Source organism: Scyliorhinus torazame, chromosome 1 (assembly GCF_047496885.1).
Source record: "Scyliorhinus torazame isolate Kashiwa2021f chromosome 1, sScyTor2.1, whole genome shotgun sequence".
NCBI lineage: Eukaryota > Metazoa > Chordata > Chondrichthyes > Carcharhiniformes > Scyliorhinidae > Scyliorhinus > Scyliorhinus torazame.
Window position 1 is genome coordinate 134,824,275 of NC_092707.1, and position 21,245 is coordinate 134,845,519.

Here is a 21,245-nt window from a genome sequence, read left to right on the forward strand (position 1 = left end):
TGTTGAAGGCTGCGAGGACTCATCGATCGACAGTTCCAACGCGTCACAGCAACAAAACGCACCAACCTCCTCAGAAGACAAACACGGGACACGACCGACAGAGTACCCTTCGTCGTCCAGTACATTCCCGGAGCGGAGAAACTACGACATCTTCTTCGCAGCCTTCAACACGTCATCAATGAAGATGGACATCTTGCCAAGGTCACCCCCACACCCCCACTACTTGCCTTCAAACAACCGTGCAACCTCAAACAAACCATTGTTTGCAGCAAACTACCCAGCCTTCAGAACAGCGACCACGACACCACACAGCCCAGCCATGGCAATCTCTGCAAGACGTGCCAGATCATTGACATGGGTACCACCATTATACGTGAGAACACCACCCACCAGGTACGCGGTACATACTCGTGCGACTCGGCCAACGTTGTTTACCTCATACGCTACAGGAAAGGATATCCCGAAGCGTGGTACATTGGCGAGACCATACAGACGCTGCGACAACGGATGAACGGACATTGTGCGACAATCGCCAGGCAGGAATGTTCCCTTCCAATTGGGGAACATTTCAGCAGTCAAGGGCATTCAGCCTCTGATCTTCGGGTAAGCGTTCTCCAAGGCGGCCTTCAGGACGTGGGACAACGCAGAATCGCCGAGCAGAAACTTATTCCCAAGTTCCGCACACATGTGTCTGGCCTCAACCGGGACCTTGGATTCATGTTGCATTACATTCAGCCCCCACCATTTGGCCTGGGCTTGCAAAATCCAACAACTGTCCTGGCTTGAGACAATTCACACCTCTTTAACCTCGGATTACCTCTCTCTCTGGATCTGTAAAGACTTAAATTACCTGTAAATGCTCGCATTCAAAGTATCGTCTTGCATCTTTGACTTTGTCCATATATCTGTTTCTGGAACAAACCTGTTGGACTTTAACCTGGTGTTGTAAGACTTCTTACTATGCTCACCTCAGTCCAACGCCGGCATCTCCACATTACTTTATAGCTTTCAAATTACAATGCCCTAGAACTGGTTTGAACCAGTTGTGCAATTAACCTGCCAGAGCTAAAGTTGTGTGCAACTCAGCTGACCCCTGACTTCATCTAGGCCCTCATACCCATTTGAATATTTCTGTCCAATTTAATTTAGTATGCTACCCCATTAAAGCTGGTCCTTGTCCCAACAGGACAATAGGGGGAACTGAGTTGATTGCTGTCCGTAAGTTACTGGGGTCATCATGGTCCTCTTGATTGAAAGCGCTTCTACTGTATACGTGGCTAGCCTCGCTGCGGTGTTCTCCAGTTTCAGTGTTTGGACCCCATCCTGTAAGTGATGATAAGTTTTTTCCCCTATGATGGTCGCTGAAGCCCTGGTGTCCACTTCCATCTTCAAAGGACTTCCCTTTACTAGCAATACCACATTATTGGGGCCACTTTGTCTATGTAAATGTGGTTCAACATCAACACGTTCTGATCAGCTGACTGGTACTCCCCCACACTGCAGACTGATGCTGGCATCTGCCCTATCCTGGGCTGGGTAGATTCTGCTTGCTCTTAAATCTATGCCTCAAGTGACCTCTTCTATCGCACCTGCAACACTCTGCATCCCGGAATCAGCACTTCTCCGGTGCGTGATTGCCCATCACATCTCAAACACTCAGTGAAATTCGTTATTCAATTGAAATGACGGGCTTCACCCCATTTCCTGTGTTGGTCATCCTCCCTCTGTTTAAACAGGCACACTCGACCCTGGTGCTGCTTCTCTCAGCTCCTCTTCCCAACTGGTGGATCTCACCCAAGGCACACTTTACAATTCGTGGGTGCCTTTTTCCACGCCTTCAATGGGCAAGGCTATTTTCAAAGCCTTTTTTAAGTCTAGCTCTGATTCTTCTGGCAATTGCTTTTGGATAGCCTTGTTATTTATCCCTTAACATATTCAGGGATATTCCAAACTCGCAAAATTCTGCCAGTCTCCTTAATCTGGTCACAAACTCTGCAACAGATTTTGCTGGGGCTCTCCCCATCAAATGAAATTTGTACCTCCTGAAGAAAGATAGATGGCCGGATTCTCCGTTCCTGAGACTAATGGTGAAATTCTCCGGAAAAATGTCAAAGTGTGGTAGCAAGCGGAAATTGCCGCGAGCTTCAGGGCGCTCGGCCCAGCGAGGCCAGCAACGCATTTCAACGTTAATTGATCCACTTAACTAGGCCTCATGGGCTTCTCGTCGCAAATGAAGGCTCATCTGCCTTCCAGCTCCTCAGATGCATTAACACACGCAATCGTGTAACCGGTCCATTCAACCCCCTCACATTCCACGTGACCAGCCTCGTCAGGGGACTCCCCGCCTTCTTCCCCTGCCGATCAGCCATACCCCATACCCGTGGCACGCAACTCTCCAGTCCCGCCCTCGGATGTCCACCGCCATTGATATCTTCCCAACTGCGCCACACCAAACACACCCATGTCCGCTACTCTCCATCCCCCACCCCCATCCTCAAACAAAAAAGCAACTCCATTCCCCCCCCCCCAAGCCTTCCTCCTGGCAACCCCCACTTACCACTTAACTCCCGTTAACTAGCCCACCCAGTTAGCATGGTGTCCACTGCCCAAGGCCTCCAGAAAGGCCGTCCTTTCTCCTTCCAGTTTCCCCCCCCCCCCCCCCCCACAACCATCCATCTCTAAAGAGTAACAAAAGGCACACTCACCATCGTTGCTCCCGCGTTAAAACCAGCCCCAAGAACCCACCACCAAACACTTTAAAAAGCACACAAAACTCCTCCAAAGTTCAATGTCCTCACATTCCTCCCATCCATTGTCCCTCATGAATTCCATTGCCTCCTTTGGCATGTCGAAATAAAGCTCTCGCTTCTGGGAAGTCACCCTCAGGCGGACCGGGTACAATACCCGAAACCTTACCCACTTTTCAAACTCGGGGCTTTTCACAGTAACTTCATTTGAAGCCTACTTGTGACAATTAGCGATTTTCATTTCATTTCAAGAGGGCAGACTTGACCTGATTAAACCCGGCCCTTCACTTTGCCAGTTTCCCACTTAGGTCCTGGTACACCAGCAGCTTGTTCTCTTCCCAGGTACATTTCCTGGTCTGTCCCGCCCATCGAAGAATCTTATCCTTGTCCAGAAAGTGGTGCAACCATACCACCATCGCCCTCAGCGGCCCACCCACCTATGGCCTTCTCCACTGCGCCCCATGCACTCAGTCCACCTCGAAGGCCTCCTTCTGTATCAATTTCCCCAGCATCCTCACCACATACACTGCAACCTCGACACCTTCAATATCTTCAGGCATCCAACAAGCCTTAGGTTTTGCTTCTGGAACAATTCTTCAGAATTCTCCAGGGCGGCATGGTAGCACAGTGGTTAGCACTGTTGCTTCACAGTGCTAGGTTCCAATGTTCGATTCCCAACATGGGTCACTGTCTGTGCGGTTTCTGCACATTCTCCTCGTGTCTGCATGGGTTTCCTCCTGGTGCTCCGGTTTTCTCCCACAAATCCCGAAAGACATGCTTGTTGGGTAATTTGGGCATTCTGAATTCTTCCTCTGTGTACCCGAACAGGCGCCGGAATGTGGCGACTAGGGACTTTTCACAGTAACTTCATTTCAGTGTTAATATAAGCCTACTTGTGACAATAAAGATTATAAATTGGTGTTCCTTTGCTGAAATTTAAACTGTTTCCAATCCTCAGGTCTTTTGCTTTTCTTACTAATTTGTATGCCTCTTCTTTGAATAATACTATCTCTAATTTTCCTTGTAATTCCAAAAAGGAATAAACAACTTTTGGTGTTCACCTATTCGTTCCTTGAATGCCTGACATTGCCTGACCTTTCAGTAATATTTCTCAGTCTGTCATAGCCAGCCCATGCCTCACACCATTATAGTTACCTTTATTGAGGTTCAGGACCTGGTTTCAGAATCAACTACCTCACTATTCACCTTGATAAAGAATTCTACTATATTAGCGTCACTCATCCCCAAGGGCTTTCTCACAACCAGTTTGCCAACTAATCCTTTCTCATTGCTCAAAACCCAGTCCAAGACGGCCTGTTCCCTTGTTGGTTCCTCAACGTACTGCTCCTGAAAACCATCGTCCTCTGTTGTACTGTGGTTAAATTGAGTCACCCAATCAATATACAGATAAAAGTTGCCCCAAATCACATGCATCTCTGATTTCTTGCCTAATGCTAGTCCCAACATTACCACTGCAGTTTGGTAGTCTGTATATCACTCCTACAATTGGTTTTTGCTCCTTGCTGTTTCTTTACTTGACCCAGACAGATTCCACATCATCTGTACTAATATATTTCCTCAATATTGTATCAATGTCTTCTTTAAACAACTATGGAACTCCATCACCTTTTCCTTTCTGTCTGCCCTTCCTAAAAATTGAACAGCCCTCAATGTTTAGTTCCCACCTTGGTCACCTTGGAGCCATGTCTCCGGAATCCCAACTATATCATATCCTTTCATGTATATTTGCCCAACTAATTCATCCATTTTATTTTGAATGCTCCGTGCATTCAGGTATAAAACCTTAAGGCTTATTCTTTTAACGTACCTTGCCCCATCCCTACTATTTTTTACAGTATCATTATCTAATACAGGCCCTTGATTTCTCTGCCTATCACTTTTCTTATTCTCCTTTCTGTCTTTTTCTCTTATTCTTGATTTCCCCCTGCTCTGAATCCTTACATAGGTTCCCATATCCTTGCCATGTTGGTTCAAATCCTCCCCATCCGCTCTAGGATGTATCCCCCCAAAAGCATCAGTCCCGGTCCTGCCGAGGTGTAACCCATCCAGTTTGTACAGGTTCCACCTTCCCCAGAACCGGTCCCAATGCCTCAGGAATCTGAAACCCTCCCCCTCACACCATCTCTCCAGCCACGTATTCATCCGATACCTCCTGCTATTTCTACTCTGACTAGCACGTGGCACTGGTAGTAATCCTGAGATCACTACCTTTGAGGTCCAACTGCTCAACTTGCTTCCTAACTCCCTATATTCTGCTTTCAGGACCTCATCTTTTTTTTACCTATGTCGTTGGTACCGACATCATAGATTATCATAGAATTTACAGTGCAGAAGGAGGCCATTCGGCCCATCGAGTCTGCACCGGCTCTTGGAAAGAGCATCCTACCCAAGGTCAACACCTCCACCCCATCCCCATAACCCAGTAACCCCACCCAACACTAAGGGCAATTTTGGACACTAAGGGCAATTTATCATGGCCAATCCACCTAACCTGCACATCTTTGGACTGTGGGAGGAAACCGGAGCACCCGGAGGAAACCCACGCACACACGGGGAGGATGTGCAGACTCCACACAGACAGTGACTCAAGCTGGAATCGAACCTGGGACCCTGGAGCTGTGAAGCAATTGTGCTATCCACTATGCTACTGTGCTGCCCACGTACCAAAGCCATTGGCTGTTCACCTTCCCCCTCCAGAATGTCCTGCATCTGCTCCAAGAGATCCTTGACCCTAGCACCAGGAAGGCAATATACCATCCTGGTGTCTCATTTACAGCCACAGAAATGCCTATCTATTCCCCCTACAATCGAATCCCCTATAACTATTGCATTCCCACACTTTTTACTCCTCCCCTCCACAATAGAACCAACCATAGTGTAACAAATGTGGCTGTTGCTGCTTTCCCCTGAGAGTCATTCACCTCAACAGTATCCAACACAGTATATCTGTTTTGCAGGAGAACGGTCATAGGAGGTTCCTGCCCTGCCTGCCTAGCTCATTTGCTCTGCCTGGCGATCACCTTTTTCTGCCTGTGAAGTCTGAGCCTGCGGTGTGACCACCTCGCTATACATGCTATCCACGACACTCTCCGCCTCATGGGGTGCTCCACAGTGTCACCAGCCACCACTCCAGTTCCAAAACTGGCGCTCCCAGGAGCTGTAGCTGGAGAAACGTCCTGCAGGCATGCTGGCCCCAGACACTGGAAATATTCCAGCCTCCCACATGGAGCAAGAGGAACAAACCAAGGCTTTGAGTCCAACGCCGGCATCTCCACATCTTGAGTTCTCCTGCCATGGCTTACCCTTTTAAATTAAAACTTTGGAAGATACTTGATATTAGATTAAATCAAATTCTCTGTGGCCCTTCTTTGCTTGTCCTCATTACCAGCAGTTATAGCCCTTACAGATTATAAACCACAAAACTTATTTTAAAACTATAATTGATGAAAGTTGTAAAGACTTACCGACCTTGCCGACTACTTACCAATCAGCTTCTCCCTTGTAGCCTCAGCAGCAGGACCACTCTATAAGGTTTAAAAGTTACAAGCAAGGAGAAAAAGCAAAGAGCTCCTCTTCCTGCTCTGCACCAAATACCCACTCTGCTTCAAATTCCCAAGTTTAAAACTCACTCTGTCTGTGTCCTCACTCCGGACGTGGCCTCTCTGCCACTATAATCCATTATGTAAGACTGCTGCTATTCCTGCTGTGTTCTCTATACTTCCTTCTTGAACTGGACTTGCTTTTCAATGAGTTATGGAAACGATCTTTGTGCAGCTGCTATGACAAAAAGTAGATTGAACATGAAGATGTACCTTATTTTTATGAAATGTTTGGATATGGTCTTTCCTTTCACTCACATGCTTGTTTCTTTGTTGTTTTTAACAACCTGTCCACATTTGGAGTGTAGGTACAGATAAACAGCATAGTAAGTATGACACTATCAATTTTTGTGGTTGGAATTAATGTGTACGTTTGTCTTTGTTCATTTGTGGGCATGTTGGGTTTTTATCCTGCCAATTTAAGGAATATTTCAACTGTGAGGAGTTTTAGTTGATGTTGTATGCTATTAAAAATTGACATGTGACTACCACTATCTGAGGAGACACTAAAGTAACAGGAAGACCACTGTTGTTCAAGTGTTCATTGTTTTGGGCTATGGATGACACTTGACATTTTTGATATGTTTTCAACAAGTATTGCTTCAATGAAAAGGATAAGCAGTTAAGAAAGCAGTTAAATTCAGCAATATCCTGTGCACATATTTTTGCTCCAAATTTCTCTCCTGCTTTGAAGTTCCCTAGTGGGAGGTAGTGAAAGTTATTTGAATAAAACTGCAGCTGCAAGAAGGTTGTGCTCTACAAATGTAGTGACATTTGGAAAGTGAGGCTCAATGTGAGGTGGAGTGGCAGGCTGGAGAAGCCATATAATTAAGGCAGTTAGATCTAACTTCCCAAATCGGGAGGTTGTCATGATTTCCATTAGCAATTCCCACAAATCAAAGATTGGATTCATGGAGTCAAAATAAGTAGTCGAGGCAGCATGACGTTGCACCTTTTCAAAGTTTTTGATGTATTTTATAACTGGCAAGTAAGGCATACATATCAATGAAAATTGAAGTCATCATTACTGCATCAACTTTAAATTCATTGGCTGTCCTATCATTGTTTAAGTTATTTAATGTATCAATCAAAGTAAATTCTAGGATTTAACATTACCAAGCACTAAGGGAGGGGTTTTCCCAAAATTGCACAGAGTGCTGGATCAGGCAAGAAAGGCTGTGTGAAACACGCTGACTTCACAGATTTCTGCCCTGATTTAACAGCACTCGGTGCAATTCTGAGATCAGTAAAGGATGCCCTGATTTCAAAGCTACATTTCAGGCCTCCCCTCCTCCCATGGAGATCGGAACCCCCCGCCCTCCCCCCTCCCCAAAGCATTGGGCACCACCCCCAAGCATCGGGGCAGTCTCCCCCCACGATAACGCCAACATCAGGGCACCTTCCCCCTGCGCAGTCATCGGGGTTCTCCACTCTCCCGGCATGCCCATCTAACCCCCTTGGCACTGTACCCCTTCATTTGTCCAGCATTGTCTCTCAACCCGTGGGTCCTTCAAGACCACGACTGGTTTTCACTTTTGAAAACCAGTAGTTATTCGCGCTGGTGTGATGTCACACTGCCGGGCGGGGGAGGCTACATCACAGGCAGACACTACGACACACAGCCCTGTAATTATATTGAAATGTATTTAAATTCTTGGAAATGAGGTTGGACGTGAATCTGATCACGTCACCAGCAGGGGCTGAGGGCAGAGGTGATTTCAAACTGAGATCTCGCCAGCACAAATCCGTTTTGCCACTCTGACGAGATTAACAGCCGTAATTGGATTTGCGAACATGGCTGCTAGATCTTGCCCCAAGTTCAAGATGGCACTTATTCTATTATTGATGTATTCTCTGATGGTGTCCTGGCATATGCAATGGTGGAGTTGAGGCAGCGTGAGGACAACCAATTGGTATGACGGTGGAGTTACTGCTCAACCGACATTATAGTCAATGGGGAGTCCCCAAGAGGTGAGTCAAAAGTAGTTCATTTCCTACTCGCAGCTAGGAAATATAGCAACTAAGCTATATTGGGACTAAGGTGGTCCCACGTCTTAGTTGGGACCATCCTGAGATGCCGGCTTGTTCCTGGGCCAGCGTTTGGGGAATTAATGAGCCTGCACCTGGGCGTCCGTCCCTTAGCAGGGGAGTTTGTGCTCCACATGCCCCATAGGGAGACTAATCGGGACAACCACATGGGTCTCATGGGGATTATAACATCCCTTGCCCCTGATGCGACCATCAATTCACACGAAACCAGGAGTAGAAGTAAACTGTGGCTTTAATCAACTAGAACAATGCCTGCCTGCGACTGATCTGTTAGTGGGAGCCGCCTACAGGGCGACTGCTCTTTATATCTCCTCTCAAGGGGTGGAGCCATGGGCGGAGCCCACACAGGCCCCAACATGCTACATCATAGGTAATACCTTACAATGGTCCATGTGTGGAGTCCACATGGGCAACAGCATAATACAGATATGCACATGGTGAATTGTTACAGCAATACATTCACCACATTCACACCCTGTTAAAAAAAATGAAGTCCGGTGGGGGTGAAGGATTCATAAGTTCAGCCTGTCTGGCGCACGGATTGTGCGCTGTGATCGCCGAAGCTCTGGTATCGCAGCTGGCCCGGGTGTCGAACTCGGCCGTGCTGGCATCGGTAGTGAAGTCGCCGGTGCGGGCACAGACGTGGACTCCGGGAGCGTGTCTTCAGTGACTTCATTCCTGTGGGTCGCTGAAGGGGGAATGGCGGGCGGGAGGGGGTGTGGGTGCCATGTAGGGGCGGGGCGCTGGTCAGCGTAGGTTGGGCGGTGTAAGATGGGGTGCCGGTGGTAGTGGAACCTGCGGGTGCCAGGTCCCGGAGGGAGACCGTTTCCTGTCGGCCGTCGGGGTGTTCGAGGTATGCGCACTGGGGGTTGGAGTGTAGGAGCTGGACTCTCTCAACCAGGGGGTCGGATTTATGGCTCCTGATGTGTTTGCGGAGCAGGACAGGCCCCGGTGTCTTCAGCCAGGACGGAAGCGAGGCCCCGGAGGTGGATTTCCTGCGGAAAACAAATAGGCGGTCATGAGGGGTCTCGTTTGTGACCGTGCAAAGTAGGGACCTCAGAGTGGAGTGCGTCAGGGAGGACCTCCTGCCAGTTGGGAACTGGGAGATTCCTAGACTGTAGGGCCAGGAGGACGGTCTTCCAGACCGTCACGTCCTCCCTCTCCACCTGTCCGTTTCCCCTGGGGTTATAACTGGTAGTCCTGCTCGAGGCGATGCCCTGGTCACTGTGAACGTACGTGGGGAAACCAAACAGGGTGAAGACACTATGTAGGGCTTTAATGACGGTGGTCGCGGTCATGTCGGGGCAAAGGATTGCAGAGGGGAAGCGGGAGAACTCGTCGATGATGTTGAGAAAATATGTGTTGCAGTTGTTGGAGGGGAGGGGCCCTTTGAAATCGATACTGAGGCGCTCAAAGGGCCTGGATGCCTTTAGCAGGTGGGCCTTATCCGGTCGATAGAAGTGCGGCTTACATTCCGCACAGATTTGGCAGCCCCTGGTCATGGCTCTGACCTCCTCAGTGGAGTAGGGCAGGTTGCCGTCCTTGATGTAGTGGAGAAGCTGGGTGACCCCCGGGTGGCAGAGGTCATCGTGGATAGCACGTAGTCGGTCATCTTGCGCGCTGGCGCATGTGCCGTGGGACAGGGTATCTGGGGGTTCATTAAGCTTCCCAGGACGATATACTATATCGTAATTATAGGTGGAGAGTTCGATCCTCCACCTCAAGATCTTATCATTCTTGATCTTGCTATCGAACATGAAGGCTACCGATCGTTGGTCGGTGACGAGGGTAAACCTCCTACCAGCGAGGCAGTGCCTCCAGTGCCGCACGGCTTCCACGATGGCTTGGGCTTCCCTTTCGACTGAGGAGTGTCAAATTTCGGAGGTGGTGAGGGTTCATGAAAAAAACGCGACTGGCCTGCCTGCCTGATTGAGGGTAGCAGCGAGGGCGACCTCTGATGCGTCGCTCTCCACCTAGAAGGGGATGGACTCGTCCACCGCGCGCATCGCGGCTTTGGCGATATCCGCCTTGATGCAGCCAAAGGCCTGATGGGCCTCGGCCGCCAGTGGGAATATTGTGGCCTTGATTAGTGAGCGGGCTTTGTCCGCAAAGTTGGGGACCCACTGGGCGTAATATGAAAAGAACGCGAGGCACCTTTTCAGGGCCTTGGGGCAGTGGGGAAGGGAGAATTGCAGGAGGGGGCGCATACAGTCGGTGTCGGGTCCTAGAACCCCGTTTTCCACGACGTAGCCGAGGATGGCTAGTCTGGTTGTGCGGAAAACGCATTTCTCCTTGGTGTAGCTAAGGTTAAGGGTTCGGGCGGTTTGGAGAAATCTCTGGAGGTTGGCATCGTGGTCCTGCTGATCATAGCCGCGGATGGTGATGTTGTCCAAGTACGGAAATGTGACCCGCAGCCCGTACCGCTCTGCCATTCGGTCCATCGTTCTTTGGAAGACCAAGACCCCGTTCGTGACGCCAAAGGGGACCTGAAGGAAGTGGAAGAGGTGGCTATCTGCCTCAAAAGCCGTGTAGTGGCGGTCCCCCGGGCGGATTGGGAGCTGGTGGTACGCAGACTTCAGATCCACTGTGGAGAACACCCGGGAGTGCGCGATCTGATTAACCATGTCTGCGATCCAGGGAAGGGGGTACGCATCGAGGTGCGTGTACCGGTTTATGGTTTGGCTGTAATCTACAACCATCCGGTTCTTTTCCCCGGTCCTGACGACCACCACCTGGGCTCTCCAGGGGCTATTGCTGGCCTCGATGATTCCCTCCCGCAAGAGTCGCTGGACCTCGGACCTGATAAAAGTCCTATCCTGGATGCTGTACCACCTGCTTCTGGTGGCGACTGGTTTGCAGTCGGCGGTGAGATTTGCGAAGAGCGGGGGAGGGTCGACTTTTAGGGTCGCGAGGCTACCTACGGTGAGTGGGGGTAGGGGCCCACTGAACTTCAGGGTTAGGCTCCTGAGGTTACATTGGAAATCCAGTCCCAATAGAAGAGGAGCGCAGAGGTCGGGGAGTACATATAATTTAAAATTGGCGTACTCGTCGCCCTGTATTGCGAGGGTTGCGGTAGTGCATGCCCGGACCTGCACCGAGTGCGACCCTGAGGCGAGGGAGATGGTTTGATGCGCCGGGAAGATTGGGAGCGAGCAGCGTCTTACCATGTCTGGATGAATGAAGCTCTCTGTGCTCTCGGAGTCGAAGAGGCAGGTCGTTACGTGTCCGTTTACCCGGATGGTCATGATAGAGCTCCGGAGGTGTTAGGGTCGCGACTGGTCAAGGGTGACCACACTGAGTTGCGGGTAGCCGGCATGGCCGGAGGTGCTGGGGCGGTTCCAAGATGGCTGCGCCCGTTAGTCGCACGCGTCGGGCGGCGTTGCAGATGGCGGCCAAGATGGCGGCCCCCGTCGGTTGCACGTGTTGGGCAGTGAGGAAGATGGCGTCCAAGACGGCGGCCCCCATGAATCGCACGTGGCGGGCCGCGTCGGCGAGGATGGCCAAGATGGCGGCCCCCATGAGTCGCACACGCTGCGGGGGCTGGAAGATGGCTGCCCCCACGGACAACACGAGGCCGATGACGCGTCCGGGGGGGGGCGGAGCCGGCAGACATGCTGCCACACTGCGGGATTTGTGGGCCTGTGAGTCTGAGGGTCGGGCCTGCGATTTAGAGTTTTTGGACCTGGCCAGGCAAACTTTAGCAAAATGTCCTTTTCTCCCGCAGTCGCTGCAGTTCGCATTCCGGGCCGGGCAGCGCTGCCGGGGGTGTTGAGGCTGGCCGCAGAAATAATAGGGTAGCCTCCCATGGTGGGTGGGCAGTTGCGCAGCACAGGCCTGTGGTAGTCTTTGCTCGGGGGTCCACAAGGGGGCCGCGTGATCGGACAGGAACGCGCTAAGGCTTTGGAACGCTACATCCAGAGAGGAGGCTAATTTTACCGTCTCTTCCAGGTCTAGGGCACCTTTTTCGAGTAGGCGCTGCCTCACGTAGTTGGTCCTGACTCCAGCCACGTAGGTGTCCCGGATGGCGAGGTCCATCTGTTGAGTGGCTGTAACAGCCTCGTAATTTCAGCTTTGTGCAAGGACTTTGATATAGCATAGGTGCTCTTCCAGCGATTCCCTGGGCGCTGGCAGCGAGTGGTGAGGAGATGCCGCGCGTATACCTCGTTCACGGGCCTTACGTAGAGGTGCTCTAGCATTGCGAGGGCATCTGCGTAGGTGGAGGTATCCTCAAGTTGAACAGAGATTCGATGGCTCACCCGTGCGTGGAGGAGACTCAGCTTCTGTTCGTCGGTGACGGAAGGCAAAGAGGAGGCGGTGAGGTAGGCCTTGTAACAGCGGAGCCAATGCGAAAAAATCTCTTTCGCCTCAGATCTGCGGGGGATCAAGTTCCAGTCGGTCAGGTTTGAGGGCCGATTCCATAGGGGCGTTGTAGATGATTAAATTGATGCGATCATCAATTCACACAAAACCAGGAGTAGAAGTAAACTGTGGCTTTAATCAACTAGAATAGTGCCTGCCTGCAACTGATCTCTTAGTGGGAGCCACCTACAGGGCGACTGCTCTTTATACCTCCCCTCAAGGGGCGGAGCCCACACAGGCAACCAACATGCTACATCATTGGTAATACCTTACAATGGCCCATAGGTGGAGCCCACATGGGCAACAGCGTAATACAGATATGCACATAGAACATAGAACATTACAGCGCAATACAGGCCCTTCGGCCCCTATATGTTTCGCCGACCTGTGAAACCACTCAAAAGCCCATCTACAGTATTCCCTTATCGTCCATATGTCTATCCAATGACCATTTGAATGCCCTTAGTGTTGGCTTGTCCACTACTGTTGCAGGCAGGGCATTCCACGCCCTTACTACTCTCTGAGTAAAGAACCTACCTCTGACACCTGTCTTATATCTATCTCCCCTCAATTTAAAGGTATGTCCCCTCGTGCTAGACATCACCATCCGAGGAAAATGGCTCTCACTGTCCTCCCTATCCAATCCTCTGATCATCTTGTATGCCTCAATTAAGTCACCCCTTAACCTTCTTCTCACTAATGAAAACAGCCTCAAGTCCCTCAGCCTTTCCTCATAAGATCTTCTCTCCATACCCGGCAACATTCTACATTCTGATAAATCTCCTCTGCACCCTTTCCAATGCTTCCACATCCTTCCTATAATGCGGCGACCAGAATTGCACGCAGTACTCCAATTGCGGCCGCACCAGAGTTTTGCACAGCTGCAACATGACCTCATGGCTCCGAAACTCAATCCCTCTACCAATAAAAGCTAACACACTGTATGCCTTCTTAACAACCCTCTCAACCTGGGTGGCAACTTTCAGGGGTCTATGTACATGGACACCGAGATCTCTCTGCTCATCCACACTGCCAAGAATCTTACCATTAGCCCAGTACTCTGTCTTCCTGTTATTCCTTCCAAAATGAATCACTTCACACTTTTCGGTATTAAACTCCATTTGCCACCTCTCAGCCCCAGCTCTGCAGCTTATCTATGTCCCTCTGTAACTTGTAACATCCTTCTGCACTGTCCACAACTCCACCGACTTTAGTGTCATCTGCAAATTTACTCACTCATCCTTCTATGCCCTCCTCCAGGTCATTTATAAAAATGACAAACAGCAGTGGCCCCAAAACAGATCCTTGTGGTACACCACTAGTAACTGGACTCCAGTCTGAACATTTCCCATCAACCACCACCCTTTGTCTTCTTTCAGCCAGCCAATTTCTGATCCAAACTGCTAAATGACCCTGAATCCCATGCCTCTGTATTTTCTGCAGTAGCCTACCGTGGGGAACCTTATCAAATGCTTTACTGAAATCCATATACACCACATCAACTGCTTTACCCTCATCCACCTGTTTGGTCACCTTCTCAAAGAACTCAATAAGGTTCGTGAGGCACGACCTACCCTTCACACAACCGTGTTGACTATCTCTAATCAAATTATTCCTTTCCAGATGATTATACATCCTATCTCTTATAAACCTTTCCAAGATTTTGCCCACAACAGAAGTAAGGCTCACTGGTCTATAGTTACCGGAGTTGTCTCTACTCCCCTTCTTGAACAAGGGGACAATATTTGCTATCCTCCAGTGTTCTGGCACTATTCCTGTAGACAAAGATGACTTAAAGATCAAAGTCAAAGGCTCAGCAATCTCCTCCCTAGCTTCCCAGAGAATCCTACTCTTACCCTAGTCATTTGTTTATTCCCGACATATCTATAGAAAGCTTTAGGGTTATTCTTGATCCTACCTGCCAAAGACATCCCATGTCCCCTCCTGGCTCTTCTTAGCTCTCTCTTTATGTCCTTCCTAGCTAACTTGTATCTCTCGAACGCCCGGACTGAACCTTCATGTCTCATCTTTACATAAGCCTCCTTCTTCCTCTTGACAAGTGTTTTGACTGCTTTAGTAAACCACGGTTACCTTGCTCGACCACTTCCTCCCTGCCTGACAGGTACATACTTATCAAGGACACGCAGTAGCTGTTACTTGAACAAGCTCCACATTTCCATTGTGCCCTTCCCCGCGGTTGTGTGTGGACTATAAAAAGGTTAATGCAGAACAGACTCTTATCCTATCCCACGCTTGGAGGATTGCATTGCGAAGGTGGGACAATATGCTTTTATTTCCAAACTGGATTACATAAAGGTTACAGGCTGGTATCTTTATCCGAAAGGGGATGGAGATTTAAATCCCATCCGGCCCAGGGGACTTATCTATTTTCACATAGTGAATTGTGGAGGAGGTGGTCTTCTCCGCTTTACCCGCAGCTGTGACGCAGGCTCTTGTTGAGCTGGGTTGGGGGAATGTAGCATGTCGGGGAAACGTTGATTTTCCATCGACTATCTGTGGGGCACCATTGGCAACCAATCCTTGGTGAGGCCATCGTCCAAAAACTCGGATGTATGAGTTTCCATGCCGGATCCTGAATCCCCCACTTCACGCATCTCAGGGTTGGGACCCCTAAGGGTGATGTCCCCGGCACACTTGTGCCAGGCTAGTGTGGCTAGAAGACAGTTCCTCTGGTGTTTTTTTTCTTGATGCTGGCTCCCTCCTCCGGAGGTGATCGAGGTGCTTATGCACCGTCCGTTCTCATGTCTGTATTGAGTAAGATACTGTGGAGGAGTTTCATTTAGGCAGGGGGTCCCTGTGGAGGATACCTTTATTACTGGTGGCCCTTTGGGGCTTCCCCATTACAGCGGTCCTGGGGGGGGGTCCCCTTATTACACGGCGTCTGTGGGAGAGGTCCCTCTATTACAGGGGCACCTGTGGGTGGGTCCCTGTATTACAGGGGTCCCTTTGGGAGGGTCACCCTGTTATAGGGGTCCCTCAGGCAGATCTCCCTATTACAGGAGTCCCTGTGGGGTTCTCCCAATTACAAGGGTCCCTGGGAAGGTCCCCCTATTACAGGGGTCCCTGAGGGGAGTGCGGATGGGGCGGGGTCACCCCGTATTTGGGAGGGGGGGAACATTCAGGTAATCTGGGGGTGGGGGGCTGCCTCCCAACTGGAGCTGGGGGGTCCGGGCCGATTTGCAGTGCAGGAAAGGTGGGATGCCAGCTGTGGGACCTCATTATCGGGCTGCAGGCTCGAGATGGTGGCCTGATAGTGAGATTCCCTGGGAATCCGTCTTATTTCACGCCTTGCATAAATTTGCATGGTGTGGAACACTGAACTACATTCTGCTTTACAACTGCAAGGGGATCGCAAAACTGGGGCAATTAAACTCGAGCGGGAGAACATAGTCTCCCAAATGGAGAATCCAGCTCAAAGAGAAGGGAAATAAGGGAATAATTATGTAGGACCCTTACATCTTTAAACAATTCGAGCAATAGCTTGTGGTCATTACTACGGTGAACCGCGCCCATATTCTGGTGAAGTTTCTTCACCGCAGACACGACAACTAGCCCATCTTTCCCAATCTGGGCATAGTTGCACTTCACAGCTACCAAAGTCCACGAAGCATAGGCTATTGGTCTCTCCTGTCCATCTCCATGCAATGGGAAAAAAAAACCCGATTCCATATGGAGAGGCATCACAAGTGATCAAAAGGGGCTGTGAGGAGTTGTAAACGGCGAACAACCCTGATGATATCAGCCGCCGCTTCATCCTGGTGAAGGCTTCTTGCGGCACTCTCAACGCCATTCTTGATGTTCCTTCAGTGGTGCAAGGGTAGTCGCCAGGTTAGGGATCAGTTTTCCATAATAATTCATGAGTCTTGAGAATGACTGCAATTCGGTCACTTTATCTGGTGTGGAGGCTTGTTTGATTTCTTGCACCTTCTCCTCTACTGGGTGCAGGCCATCTTGGTCGACATGATGCCCGAAGTATTTGACCTTTTTGGCATAACAAAACACATTTTCTCCTCTTGAGGCGTATGCCGGTCTCAGAAAACGGCGAGGGACTTAGTCCAAGTTGCTCAGTTGCTCCTTTTCGGTGGCTCCGGTAACCAGGACGTCATCCAAGTAGACTAGGATGTTCTCCATGACTCTCTGGAAATTAGCTCGAGCTGATGACACACCAAATGTCAACCTTGTATATTCATAGATGCCTCTGTAAGTACTAATGGTCACAAATTTTCTGGAATTTGCATCTCGTTCCAATTGGAGTTATGTATGACTCATGGAGTTTAGAAAAAGAGTGTCCTCCAGCCAAGTTTGTGCAGAGGACATCTATTTGCGGCATTGGGTATCTGTCCGAACAAGAGGTTTTGTTTAATGTTAGCTTGTAACATCAGCACAGGCGGAAGGTTTTTGCCTGGTTTCAGTACCAGAACTACAGGTGCTGTCCAATCTGAAATTGTACCAGCCGGATGATTCCTTGGCTTTCCAAGCAGGTGAGTTCATAGAACATAGAACATATAGAAAATACAGCACAGAACAGGCCCTTCGGCTCACGATGTTGTGCCGAACCTTTGTCCTAGATTAATCATAGATTATCATTGAATTTACAGTGCAGAAGGAGGGCACTCGGCCCCCCTGAGTCCGCACCGGCTCCCGGAAAGAGCACCCTACCCAAACTCAACACCTCCACCCAACACCAAGGGCAATTTTGGACACTAAGGGCAATTTATCATTGGCCAATTCACCTAACCTGCACATCTTTGGACTGTGGGAGGAAACGGGAGCACCTGGAGGAAACCCACGCAGACACGGAGAGGACGTGCAGACTCCGCACAGACAGTGACCCAAGCCGGAATCGAACCTGGGACCCTGGAGCTGTGAAGCAATTGTGCTATCCACAATGCTATCGTGCTGCCCTTAAGAACAAATAAATCTACACTATATCATTTTACCGTAATCCATGTACCTATCCAATAGCTGCTTGAAGGTCCCTAATGTTTCCGACTCAACTACTGCCACAGGCAGTGCATTCCATGCCCCCACTACTCTCTGGGTAAAGAACCTACCTCTGATATCCCTCCTATATCTTCCACCTTTCACCTTAAATTTATGTCCCCTTGTAATGGTTTGTTCCACCCGGGGAAAATCTATTCCCCTGATCATCTTATAAACCTCTATCAAGTCGCCCCTCATCCTTCTCCGTCTAATGAGAAAAGGCCTAGCACCCTCAACCTTTCCTCGTAAGACCTACTCTCCATTCCAGGTAACATCCTGGTAAATCTTCTTTGCACCTTTTCCAAAGCTTCCACATCCTTCCTAAAATGAGGTGACCAGAACTGTACACAGTACTCCAAATGTGGCCTTACCAAAGTTTTGTACAGCTGCATCATCCTCTACCTTTTATCAGCAATGCATAGGGAACTGGGCGAGGCTTCAAGTACTTTGCTTGGACCTCAAGGCCTACGTATATCTTGGCTATGGCCCCTTTGATCTTACCCAGGCCCTCTTTAAAAAAAAACAACTGGCTACTTCCCCAGGACTTTATTTAATCCCCCAGTGCCCATCCTGAAAATCAGCTGCCAGTCCAAAAGGAGCCTCTGAAGCCAATCCCGGTCCAGCTGACTCGGGCTGGGTGTCTGTACTATTATGAAGTGCAACCTGATGGACTACTGTCTGTAGGCAACAGTGGTTATTGTTGCACCCGCGATAGCTAGTGGTGCCCCCAAGTATGTTGCCAACCTCGCCTCGATGTCCCTTAAGTCTAGATGTTGGATTCCAGTACTGATGTTCTCGGAGATCTGGGGCGGGATTCTCCGCAATCGGCGAGATGTCCGCCGACCAGCGCCAAAAACGGCGCGAATCAGTCCGGCATCGCGCCGCCCCAAAGGTGCGGAATTCTCTGCATCTTGGGGGGCCAAGCCCTCACCTTGAGGGGCTAGGCCCACGCCGGACTGATTTCCGCCCCGCCAGCTGGCAGGAAAGGCCTTTGGTGCCCCGCCAGCTGGCGCGGAAATGACTTTGCCGTGCGGCGCATGCGTGGGAGCGTCAGCTGCCGCTCACGGCATCCCCGCGCATGCGCAGTGGAGGGGGTCTCTTCCGCCTCTGCCATAGGGGAGACCATGGCGAAGGCAGAAGGAAAAGAGTGCCCCCACGGCACAGGCCCGCCCGTGGATCGGTGGGCCCCGATCGCGGGCCAGGCCACTGTGGGGGCACCCCCCGGGGCTAGATCGCCCCGCACCCCCCCCCCACAACCCCGGAGCCCGCCCAAGCCGTCTTGTCCCGCCGTTCGAAAGGTGGTTCAATCCACGCCGGCTGGCGTGGGTTGACAGCGGCGGGACTTCGGCCCATCGCGGACCGGAGGATCGACGGGGGATTTCCGCCGACCGGCGCGGCGCGATTCCCGCCCCTGCCGAATCTCCGGTGGCGGAGAATTCGGGACACGGCGGGGGCGGGATTCACGCCGGCCCCCGGCGATTCTCCGACCCAGTGGGTGGGTCAGAGAATCGCGCCCCTCATGTCCCTTTTTAAATTAAAAAAAAAAATTAGAGTATCCAATTAATTTTTTCCAATTAAGGGGCAATTTAGCATGGTCAATCCACCTGCCCTGCATCTCTTTGGGTTGTGGGGGCAAAACCCACGCAAACACAGGGAGAATATGTAAACTCCACATGGACAGTGACCCAGAGCCGGGATTGAACCTGGGACCTCGGCGCTGTGAGGCAGCAATGCTAACCATTGTGCCACCGTGTTGCCCTTAAATTAATTTATTACAGGATGTGGGCTTCGCTGGCTACCAGCATTTGTTGCCCATCCTTATTGGCCTTTGAGAAGGAGGTGGTGAACTGCATTCTTGACTTACTGCAATCCATATGGTGTAGGCACACCTATTGTGCTCCTCGGGAGGGATTTCCAGGATTTTGCCCCAGCGACATTGAAGGAACAGCGACCTATTTCCAAGTCAGGATGGTGCGTGACTTGAAGAGGAACCTCCAGGTCATGGTATCCAAAGGCATCTGCTGTCCTTGTCCTTCTAGCATGGTAGTTGTCGTGGGTTGGAACATGCTGCCGAAGTGAGTTCCTGCAGTGCATCTTGAAGATGGTGCACATGGCTACTATTGCGTGTCTGTGATGGAGGGAATGAATGTTTGTGGAAAGACTAGCAACCAGGGCAACACAGTGGAGCAGTGGTTAGCATTGCTGCCTCATGGCACCGAGGTCCCAGGTTCAATCCCGGCTCTGGGTTACTGTCCATGTGGAGTTTGCACAAACTCCCCGTGTTTGCGTGAGTTTCGCCCCCACAACCCAAAGATGTGTAGGGTAGGTGGATTGGCCATGCTAAATTGCTCCTTAATTGGAAAAAATGAATTGGGCACACTAAAGTAAAAAATAAGAAAGAGTAGCAACCAACGGGCTGCTTTGTCCTGGATGGTGCCAAGCTTCTTGAATGTTGTTGGAACTGCGCTCATCCAGGCAAGCGGGGAGCATTCCATCATCACTCCTGACTTGTGCTTGTATCCTGGCCAGCCCTTGAGGAGTCAGAAGGTGAATTACTCGCCACAGGATTTATATGGCTAGTCCAGTGGTCAATGGTAACCCCCAGGATGTTGATAGTGGGGGATTCAGTGATGGTAATGCCTTTGAATGTCAAGGGGCGATAGTTTGATTCTCTTTTATTGGAGATGTTCATTGCCTGGCATTTATGCACCGGCCCTTGCTCCGATAGAGCACCCTACCCAGGCCCAATCTCCCCCACTCCTAGCCCCGTAACCCCACCTAATTTATGGGCAATTTAGCATGGCCAATTCACCTAACCTACACATCTTTGGACGGTGGGAGGAAACCAGAGCACCCGGAGGAAACCCACGCAAACATGGGTAGAATGTGCAAACTCCACACAGAGAGTCACCCGAGATCAGAATAGAACCTGGAACCCTGGTGCTGTGAGGCAGCAGTGCTAACCTTATATTGGAAGGAAGGTCATTGATGAAGCAGCTGAAGATGATTGAACCTAGGGCACTACCTTGAGGAACTCCTGCAGTGATGTCTCGAAACTGAGATGACTTACCTCCAACCACCACAACCAGGTATGATTCCAACCAGTGAAGAGTTTACCCCCAATTCCAATTGTCTCCAGTTTTGATAAGGCTACTTGATGACACACATGATCAAATGCTGTCTTGATGTCGAGGGCAGTCACTCTCACCTTACCTCTGGAGTTTAGCTCTTTTGTCCATGTTTGAACCAAGGATGTAATGAGGTCAGGAGCGGAGTGACCTGGCGGAACCCAAACAGAGCAGCAGTGAGGAGGTTATTTCTGAGTAAGTGCCGCTTGATAATACTGTTGATGACCTCTTCCATCACTTTACTGATGATTGGGAGTAGACTGATAGGGCATTAATTGTCCAGTTTGGATTTGTCCTGCTTTTTGTGTACAGGACGCACCTGGACAATTTGCCACATT

The 21,245-nt window shown here is 50.3% G+C and overlaps 1 protein-coding gene across 1 annotated transcript in view; it reads left to right on the forward strand.

Moving 5' to 3' along the window:
- LOC140417302 (receptor-type tyrosine-protein phosphatase U-like) overlaps window positions 1–21,245 on the forward strand; it is a 1,277,635-nt gene that overhangs the window by 962,006 nt on the left and 294,384 nt on the right. Inside the window, exon 20 of the mRNA XM_072501194.1 lies at window positions 6,676–6,693. Coding sequence (XP_072357295.1) covers window positions 6,676–6,693 — 18 coding nt within the window. The remainder of the gene's footprint in view (window positions 1–6,675; window positions 6,694–21,245) is intronic.